This window comes from Clupea harengus, chromosome 14, assembly GCF_900700415.2.
Source record: "Clupea harengus chromosome 14, Ch_v2.0.2, whole genome shotgun sequence".
Lineage (NCBI taxonomy): Eukaryota > Metazoa > Chordata > Actinopteri > Clupeiformes > Clupeidae > Clupea > Clupea harengus.
The window spans coordinates 9,640,498-9,651,111 of record NC_045165.1 but is presented as its reverse complement, the minus strand read 5'-3'; the positions used below and the strand labels follow the sequence as shown (position 1 = coordinate 9,651,111).

General features: G+C 43.0%; 1 protein-coding gene across 7 annotated transcripts in view; it reads right to left on the bottom strand.

Moving 5' to 3' along the window:
- Window positions 1-1,815: 1,815 nt before the first annotated feature.
- Window positions 1,816-10,614, bottom strand: part of pacs2 (phosphofurin acidic cluster sorting protein 2) — a 55,405-nt gene continuing 46,606 nt past the window's right edge. For 5 of the 7 annotated variants that reach the window (XM_031580421.2, XM_031580420.2, XM_012817111.3 and 2 more), the window contains 8 exons: window positions 9,738-9,846; window positions 7,706-7,738; window positions 5,221-5,263; window positions 5,045-5,087; window positions 4,701-4,830; window positions 3,695-3,921; window positions 3,208-3,321; window positions 1,816-1,935 (listed from right to left, as the gene is read on the bottom strand). In XM_031580421.2, coding sequence (XP_031436281.1) covers window positions 1,817-1,935; window positions 3,208-3,321; window positions 3,695-3,921; window positions 4,701-4,830; window positions 5,045-5,087; window positions 5,221-5,263; window positions 7,706-7,738; window positions 9,738-9,846 — 818 coding nt within the window. In that variant the 3' untranslated portion in view covers window position 1,816. The remainder of the gene's footprint in view (window positions 1,936-3,207; window positions 3,322-3,694; window positions 3,922-4,700; window positions 4,831-5,044; window positions 5,088-5,220; window positions 5,264-7,705; window positions 7,739-9,737; window positions 9,847-10,614) is intronic. The other 2 variants (XM_031580422.2, XM_031580423.2) reach the window with 1 other exon arrangement.

The window sequence follows — 10,614 nt, the reverse complement described above, 5'->3', positions numbered from 1 at the left end:
ATACATTGTTCTACATATAGGGATGGGGGGGGGGGGGGGGGGGGGGGCATTTTCGTTTCATTTGGTCAATTGGAGGGCAGCTGAGGCACATTTTAATATAGAAAACAAATTATCTTTAAAAGCAACACAAACAAATAAATAACACAATGAGCACTGTTGTAGTGGTAGTTCAGATTTGTAACTAATTGTAAATGCAAACTGTTACCCATACAGGACAGAACTATAATCTACAGTAAGCGATTCTTAACTTGCGGTCATCATCATCCTGCTACAATGTTAGAAGCTCTACGGGACAGCTTTATGGCTTTTGAGCGACGCGCTGACAAGTTAGTGGCTGCACAGCTGCGTCTTGTCTGTCTGTCTGGCGATCTGAGAGTAACAGGTCAGAAGCTCAACTGCACCATTAACAAGGGGAGCAAATAAACAAACAAAAAAAGAAAATAAGTTCACACAAACACACATAAAAAATGAGAACATCCTCATGATTTAGTTTTTAAAAAGTGCTTAAGCTTTGGGTACCTTCTGATAATACATTCACACAAGAGCGCGGCAAGAAGAAGACGATACAAGTTAATTCATAAAAATAACAACAATTAAAAACAAAAGCAGTGGCAGCTTTTAGAGTGCAGGTCGTCTGTGACCTCAGGGGTCACCGTAGGGCCAAGGAGTGGTGGCGTGGGATCAGTGCATTTAGGGACGGAGGGATAGTGAAAGTGAAAGTGAGAGAGAGAGTGAAGGTAGAGAAAGAAAGATGCATAGTGAAAGCCAGGATAAAGACTTGTGGTGGCTGATATGGTGACAGAGACCAAATTGGATCTGCACACGAGAGAGAGAAGCAGAGGGAGGGAATCCAGGTAGAACAAGAGACATAAGGGGTGGACAGCGATAGAGAGAAAAACAGAGGATGAATATAGGGGAAGCTATGCATTCGATATTCACTGTGAGGTTATGCTGATGTCACCCATACAACAGCTGAAACCTGTGTGTCAGAGATAGATAGGGAGATACAGGGAGAAGGTGACACATTCAGCCATTAATACAGGGTCACTACATCATTCATGATCTGTTTTCTGTTGATATATTTTACGGTGTCTGTTGCCAAACAAATTCATTCCTCTTCTAAAAGAAAACTTGTTTGACAACAACTAATCCAGATTGTGTTCTGTGTGATGGCTGTGTGCATTCTTGGGGGCAACAAGGGGACAAGTTACCATTCCTTACATCCAATTGTCTTTTCTCTCAACCCATCATTCTTGGACATCTTTAGAGGAGATCATGTCGGGCGTTGAAACAGAGTTGTCATTTTGTTAAACTGCACTGACAGAATCCAAGACACATTCTTTAGTCGGATTAATTCTTTTAAAAGATCAGTAGGCATCAGTTCATTCTCCTTGAAGAAAACAACAGCGGGGGAGTGTTTAAAAACAGACAAAAAAAAAACAGGTGAGGTAAACCATTCTGGGTCCAACCTGGTTTTAAGCAGTCCTTCAGGTAAAAAGAAAAAAAGAAAGCCTCACACAAACAAAGATAAAGAGATAAAGAGTCTCAAAATGCTGAAAACGGATACTTCATTTAAGATGTCAGGGTGCAGGGCTGGATGGGGCATGGGGGTGGGTGGGTAGAGAATGGGTAAATGGTATTGGCACACGGAAAAGGTCTTGGATCTCCTGGAAAGTAGGGTTTGTGACGTCCATAGTCCCTAGTGTGTAAGTGTGTGTGTGTATTTGTGCAATGGGGATGGGTTAAATTTGGGGGGGGGGGGGGGGGGGGGGGGGGTTGGGGGAAGGTGCTGTTTTCTTTTAGGGGGGGGGGGGGGCTAGTAAGGGCCCTTGGAGTGTCCAAATATGGCAAGGGGAAAGTGTTTGACATGGGAGGACCACTGCGCTGCAAGCTGGAAGAATTTGACGTCGTTCCACTCCACTCCGTCAATCAAAACTGCAGGAACACACACACACACACACACACACACACACAGAGCATGAGAGAGAGAGAGAGAGAGAGAGAGAGAGAGAGAGAGATACACCGTTAGGTCATACTAGTTAACCAATTAAATATTGCATGTATATAATTTCAAAATGAAAGACAAAACAATGAACACATTTAAATATCTGTTAGTAAGTATAAGCAACTACTATTTCAATATAATATTTAAAATGACTACATAAGTCAGTGATTATACTCAGTCAGCATGTCTTTCAAACTGAGAATCAGCAGCACTTCAGGTTAAATATTATTGCTAGCCCTGACATATGGCACTTAACAAAGTAAACTAAAAAGTTAAAACTCCATCAAATTCTGATCACTCATAGGTCCGAAAGACTTCCCTATGTGTTATTATCGCCAGCCATTTAGAATCTAGTCTGCTTTAAACATTTAGTAAGACACTAATAAAACAGGCTGAAAGGTTTCTGGGGACCGCACATTTTTTGAAAGGGCATGACCTTAATTGAATGTAGAGATCAATATCTAGAAGGGCACGACTTTTTAAACTTCGAAGTTGGAAAGCTAACTGCTGCTTCACATAGCCTTTGCACTTAAAGAATGCCACTTCACAAGAATGCATTTGTTGATTAAGTGAGCTGTTTGTGGTCCTGTTTATTGTATTATATCTAGCACTTTAAAAGAAACCTTTTCTTCTTGGCCAGTCCAACTGACCAACAGACAATGACAAGAGGAATGAAATGTCAAATGTGGCATTTTGGTAGAGAGCACTGATTCGTTTGTTTAGTGACGACGTATCATAAAATAATAAAATTGCTATTTGTATGAAACTCTTGGAAACAATACACATATCACTTTATCATCAATACAATTCAATACAATGTAAATACAATAAAAAAAAAATCAATACAATTCAAACAAATGGAAAGAAATAATAATTTAAACACACAATTTCTATCAGTCTTAAACAGCAGCATCATCCCAGGACTGTGTGCATGCTTAACCCTAATGCTGAGATCAGAGTTAAGTTATGGTTAGTTACAGATTAAAAAAACAATGTACTGTGGATCAAGAAGTTAATGGACCAAATGGCATGTGTACGACACAATACAATACATCTGTGTCTTCATGTCTATCATGTCAGATATAACTGGCACAATGAAACGGATCGCTGCAAATCTGAAATAGTTGAGTGATTGACTGACTGGACTGACTGATTAACGGATTTAAGAGTGGCTGTGTACTGACAGTTTGATTGACACTCACCTCTCAGCATGGTCTGCTGTTGTTTGGCAGTGCAAATTAGACGGCTGATGCCCTCGATGACCTGACTCTTAGACTCCACCTCCTTGTCTCGCGACTTTTTTGGCAGGAACATGACTGGGACACAAATAATGTCAATCAACATCTAAACATGACACAGCAGAAAAAGTACTGCCTGTAACTGCTGGCAGCTTGAAGACCACTGTAGGTTTGTCTGCTAAACAACATATCATTCTCTCCTATGCGGTTCAAATACGTTTTGCCATTTAATTATTTGACTCTGTGGCAAGGAATGGATGTGACAGTGTAGTAAATACAGAATAGTTCATAATGAGTCATCTATGGCAGTGTTTGTTTGTGTGTGTGTGCGTGTATGTATGTGTGTGTGTGTTTCTGTGTGTGTGAGCGTGTGTTTGTGTGTGTGAGCGTGAGCGTGTGTGTGTGTGAATAAACATGCCACTGGATCATGCTACTGTCTTCCCATCCTCACCTTTCTTGTTCTTCTCCTGGGTGACTACGGTCATGGCCATGGTGTTCTGCGGAACCCAGTCGCCGCCACCTAGTGGCAGTCTGCTGACCTGCAGCGAGCGGAAGGTGCACTTGAGGGTGTTCTTGGAGGAGGAGTCCCGCTTCTCCACTTCACGCTTGCGCTCCGTCTGCGCCACCCAGTAGTCCACCTGCAGGCCCATCAGCTCCCACTGTCCACCACCTGGAGAACTGCAGCGGAAGGGAGAAGAGACATGGGATGGGAGGGGGGAGAGGGGAGGGGAAGAGCGGAGATGTGAGGAGGAGTGAGCAGAGTGTACTGTAGGAGTGCAAATGTGTGTGGTGTGTGTGTGTGTCACGCCAGCACTGAGCCCTGCTCCAGCCACGCTCTGCTCCTGCCACGCCCCCTTCTGATTCGATACACCTGCCTCAGTCATCTTCCCAATTCCCTGATTGTCTGATTACCTGCACCTGCCACTCCCTTCACCACTATATAAACTCCTCATGCCCTTCATTCCTTGGTCTGGCCTCGTTGATACAAGGACTACACTCCGAAAAACAACCAGTTCCTGACTACGTCCCCCGAGATTGTCCCCCGAGATTATTCCTCGAGATTATTCCTCGAGATTATTCCTCGAGATTGTCCCCGCTCCGTGTTTTGACTTCCAGGTCTTCCGTGTTTTGACTTCCAGGTCTTCCGTTTATCTCCTGTCTTGTTCCGAGCCCCTGCGCTCTGGCTTTTCCGTGTTTAGATAATCTCCCGTGTTTGATTTCCTGTTTTTTTTCGTGGCAATCTAGTTTGCCTTTGTTTGTTCTTTGGACATTTATCTTCTGAGCGTTAGCCCAGTTTGTGTTTCTTTTCTCCCTGTTTGTTTCCCCATTTCCCCGTTCCCTGGCTGTTTTCAAATGAACTCTGTGAACTTCCATCTCCGAGTCCTGACGTCCCGTGACTGTGTGTATGTGTGTGTGTGTGTGTGTGTGTGTGTGTGTGTGTGTGTGTGTGTACCTACCTGTAGAAGCAGCTGTTGACAGACGGTGATGAGGGGGGAGTGGGGGATGCCTCTTTGAGGGCAGGGGAGACCTGTGGGGGTGTGGAGGAGAGGAGAGCGGAGCCCACAGGAGCAGCATCATCAGAGTCCCCTACAGGAGGAGAGAGATGGGGGGAGGGAGTGAGAGGGGGAGGGAGGGAGCAAAAGGGAAAACACAGAAAGAGAAGAGCGGAGGAGAGTGGAGGACAAATAGAGAAGAGGGCATAAGGATATATTGAGAGGAACTTGGAACACTTCCTATGTGAGATGGAAAAACACAACAGGACAAATTAATCACTGGAGAAAAGTGACATTTCAGCTCTTACCTGATGTGGCAGACGACTGCTCCACAATCCCAACTTTTACCATCTGCAAGCAGTTAAAAACAGTTTGCATCTCTTTAGCCAAATTAAAACAGACACCACCCATCCCCTCCATTCTAATTATTCCCAGATTAGGAGTGATTTATGGTTTGGGTTTGTGGTTGGTTCCTCGAACTCACCCCGATGAAAGGAATGAATTTCTGACAGGAGTCTTCGTCTGGGCTACAGAGAGGAGAAGAGGCAGACAAAACTAATCAAACGCCTATACATGCTCATGCACAGGGGAGAATGACGCTTCAGGAGCCCTGCAGCCAGAGGCTAGATATCTGGCTGCTGAAAGATCTTTGAAGCCTCATTCTCTTAATGCTCTCGTCACAAATAAGATCTCTACATTGATCTCACAAAGAGACTGATTCCTATCAGAGGAACCGTCAAAGGTTTTCTCTTTGAGAACTGATAAAATACTATAACTAATTTGTAGCACACAACCATTGATACTGACTAACCAAATGGTGGTAGTTGTTCCTACTGCCACATATATGTTATAGCTAATCTATAACATATCTATTCATAGAGATGACCATTGTGATGTAAACATGGGTACAACTGTTACTGTTGGGTACCAATGTTACTGCAAGGTCAAAACAACTACAGTTTGCCAATTTGATACTGATATTCATGTAGTTTTCAATATTCAATATTAATCACAGCCATGTTTGAAGATATTTCTTCATTTAAGAAAAATCACTGACAATGGCCATATGAAACACCCTTCATGCAAACACAGCCAAACCTGAGTAACTCGTATTAGATCATCATTCCGAAATGATTCAAGTCAGTTGAGGGCATATCAGGATCCTACAGTAAGATCCTTCAGCCAAACAGAGTAAATATGCCATGAGGCAAAGTCCATGGCATGACATGTTACTATGATGGAGTGCCCTTTAAATCTAACCTCAACAAAAGCTTGGGTTGTGTATTTTATTCTAAAGCTTTTGATGTAGTGGAACCTTTTCTCTACACCTTTTAACCCTCACCCCATATTCCAAAGATAAAACCTGGAACACGTTCACTTACCGATATATATATAAAAAACTTAAACATAATCTTAACAGGTTGGTACTCAGGTTTCCAGGTTTTGTTTGGAACCCCTTACCCCACAGCCTAACCCTTCCACCACTTTCACAGCTGCAACCAAAGCCATGGAACACGGCATGCATGCCATCAGCATATCAGTAGCCACGCAGCACCATGGCAACCAATGATTCTGCCCAAGAAGAAGCAGCACCAGTCAATCAAGACCTCAGCTGCAGCAAAAGAGGAAATGGTTTACCGGGACAGAGAGAAGAGAGACAATCTACCGGAGGCAGTGCACAGACAGAGGGAGAGAGAACAACTTGTGTCTTAGAATGTCAAAACTATCATTATGCACACAACTACACTGAATTAACCGACTTTAGCCATATTTGTTAAAAAAAAAAACGGTATGCTATTATTGCTAGGGAAGACTAGATACACATTGAGACAGATGTTGTTCTTCTCTCTCATGGACCAGCAGGTTTACTCCCTAACGAGAGAAAGAGAAATAACAGAGATATAGACAGATAAAGGAAGAGAGAGGTAGGGACACTATCCTGTGACATTAACCATTTTGTAGAATATATTGAGTGTATATGTGTGTGTATGTGGTGTATAAGAGAGCAAAAGACCGAGAAAGAGAGAGAGAGAGAGAGAGAGAGAGTGAAAGAGAGAGAGAGAGAGAGAGAGAGAGAGAGAAAGACAGAGAGAGCCTGCAATCACAATATGACTTGCAATCACGTCAGAAAAGACAGAAATACAAATAGAATAAAGATTAAAGAAGGAACACCATGTTTAATGTATGTTAAGGTCTAGATGTGATGTTGTCATTTATAACGTATGCACTCTCATGGCTATTATCTCTATACTGCATGAAAAAATCTGTTCATCAATGTGCTATCTGACATTTATCATAGGTGTTATGGTGCTATAACACCTATTGACACAGGCCATGCAAAACATAATGCAGTGAACAGTACTGAATATGCATTGCTCTGAAAGCGCCTCTTGAGCTAAACCTGTCACGGACTGTGTGACCCGACCCACTGGTCTACGGCCAGTTCACCTGATACCAACGGGGGCGGGAGGAGGGGAAGGAGGGCAAGAGAAGGAAAACTAGAGAGAAGGAAGAGGAAAAGAGAAGCAGAACCCTCTTATTTTCAAACGAGACCCTTAAACCACACGAGGCACCCACAGCGCAACCCACACAGCACAGCCTTGACGGAGTTCTACACTTCAATAGTATAAATATGACAATGTTAAAATAGTCATTAATGCAGAACTCTTGATTGTAACTTATCATGCACGTACACATACAAATAAACTGCAATAAACTGAGGGGTGGTTGGAGATTAAATTATTATTATTCCACTGATGCATGGCAGAAGGGCCCATTTTAGCTGCACTAAACTGAGTAGAATATCATGTGTCCTGCCTTGGTGGAGAGAGGTGAGTGTGGTTTAAGTGTCTGTTTCAAGCCTACTGAGTTCAGGGAGGGAGGGACCAAGCAGATCACACAAGAGCAGCTGATTGGCTAGGATCACAACACTACACTACAAAGTCAAGCAGACCACGAGACCACAATACCTTACTGCAAAATCAAAATGAAAGCTCTTTTTCCTTTAAAGGGAGCGAAGAAAAACAAAGAAGGAAAGAAAAACAGTCAACCAAAAAGAAAGAAAGGAAGAAGTGTTATTCACAAACAGTGATGGACAAACAATGACTTTGATAGGGTTTGTGGTCAACATGATATATTTCTGACCATTGTCCCAGTTCAGAGAGAGGATGCTAATGGTACCCACTTTGTTATATTGAGGAGCAATCGTCTGAATTTATCCTGTGATACGACAATCTATGTACTACTGTGTAACATTATCCTGAATTCGCAGGTTATACTGAAGGGGTGCCGCAACTTGCAATTTATCTACTTGTCTTCACTTAGTATCATATATATATTACAATTAGTTAGTATTTGTGACCAGGAAGTCTCACTGATATTCTGGATGTACACTCGGGACAATTTGGACGTTTTTGTGCTGGGGTACCACGCTGTGAGCCAATTAATTCACCGCCAGATAAAGATAGTGGGTTCATTCAGCTCAACTGGACCGAGAAAATGGAGTCCCTGTTGTGAGGATGTGAACACAGTTTTTTGTAGAAGCACCAGTCACCTTCAAAAGCAATAATGCCGTCAATTGCTAAAACACAAGTATCCTTAACAAGTAACAGTCTTATCCAGTACACCTGAAAAACAAACAGGACAAAGAACCGAGAGGATAATTCCACCTGTGTTAAAACCTGGAAACATTTCTACGAATGCTGAGGAGGGCAGTCTCTAGGTCTTAGTCATGTTTTCTGACAGAACATAAAATCATAAAACAGACCAAGGCTTAAAATGTGTTTAGCTTAAACGAAAATATCACATATCAATAGGCATCCCGTAGAATATGACCCCAAAATCAAAATGGCCTCCTGCCCCATATGTAAAACGCACGAGTGTAGCGCCCTCCTGAGCATTCTAAAGGCAGCACACGAGACTGGAGCTTTGGGACCACAGATTACACAACACTGCAAGGCAGCACAGATGTTCCGTGAAGTACGCAATGGAACAGAACAGAACAGAACAGAGCTTTAATAGAAAGCCAACGCTGGTCTACCTGATATTAAATACACAGACACCAGTGAAATCTCTTTTCTTCCCCCCCCCCCCCCCACAAAGTCTGAAAATTCTTCAAGGTGAGAGGAGGGAGACTGTTAAATCTGACAGCACGGCTATCACACCTCTGTGTCAGGTGCTCTCAAATGAATCCAACAGGAAGATAGATTTTTTTCAGACCAGTGGGTTTCAATTTAGAAAGGTTTTTAGGCTGTTGGAAAAAAAAGTTCCATTCTAACAAGCACACCCAGCATTGGCTAGACGACATGGAAAATATGAATACACATCACGCACCACTCTTTGTAATTTGGGTCACTTGCTGTGCTGCTTTGCAATGCTCTGTAATCTTTGCTTATAACTAATCGAGGCCAGCACTGACTGCTCTGTTTAATTATGTCAATGATGTCAACTATGAAACATGGACAACTGGGTGCTTCCAATAAAACAACAGAGTGACAACAGATGAAAGCACTAGTGAACACACAACTAAACAGATGAAAGCACTAGTGAACACACAACTAAACAGATGAAAGCACTAGTGAACACACAACTAAACAGATGAAAGCTCTAGTGTACACACAACTAAACAGATGAAAGCTCTAGTGTACACACAACTAAACAGATGAAAGCACTAGTGAACACACAACTAAACAGATGAAAGCACTAGTGTACACACAACTAAACAGATGAAAGCACTAGTGAACACACAACTAAACAGATGAAAGCACTAGTGAACACACAACTAAACAGATGAAAGCACTAGTGAACACACAACTAGAACATTTAGACAGAATGCTACCAGAAATGACATGAATGTAATGAATGAAGTATATTCTGTTTAAGATACAGTCAAAAAATGTGTATGTGTGTGTGTGTGTGTGTGTGAGTGTAAGCATGTGTGTGTGCGTGTCTGTCTGTCTGTGCGTGTGTGTGACAGAGAGGGAGAGCGCGTGAGTGTATCACCTCTTCTGCTTGTAGGTAAGCATGGCCTCTGCGATGGGCAGCTGGTGGGCTCCGTTGGCCCCGGCCATGTACTGGGTTATCCTGGACACCACATCCAGGCTCTCTTGGGCTGCGAAGAGTGAGAGGGAGAGAAACCAAAAGGCCTCATTTCAAAACTTCTACCAAGGGAGTTTTTTCTCCAATTGTTCAATTCCCGTCCCCTTTAGCTGTCTAGAGAGGCCAAGGGAGTTTCATTCTGTTTAGCGGTCTACAGAGGCCAAGGGAGTTTCAGTCTGTTTAGCTGTCTAGAGAGGCCAAGGGAGTTTCATTCTGTTTAGCTGTCTAGAGAGGCCAAGGGAGTTTCATTCTGTTTAGCTGTCTAGAGAGGCCAAGGGAGTTTCATTCTGTTTAGCTGTCTAGAGAGGCCAAGGGAGTTTCATTCTGTTTAGCGGTCTGCAGAGGCTTAGGGAGTTTCAGTCTGTTTAGCGGTCTGCAGAGGCCAAGGGAGTTTCATTCTGTTTAGCGGTCGGCACAGGGCTATCGATGTTCAGTGCTGGTTTTCATTTCTGTTTACTACTGATTCGTTCCCTCTCTGTTTAGCATTGACCCAGTGGCTGAAGCGTCCAAGCCATCCCTCAGCATGAAACCCACTGCGTTTAACCTGCTTGTTCAGACATATTTGAAAATGGGCTTATAGTTACTTCTGCATTCAACGCCACGGCTGAGTCATTCTTCAATGATTCATTTGGTTTAAGAGATCAGTCACAACTCTGGAAATCAAGGAATAGTAGCTGTAGGTGCTATCATCAGCCTATGTAGTGCCAGGTGTAGGTGCTATCATCCACCTATGTAGTGCCAGGTGTAGGTGCTATCATCCACCTATGTAGTGCCAGCTGTA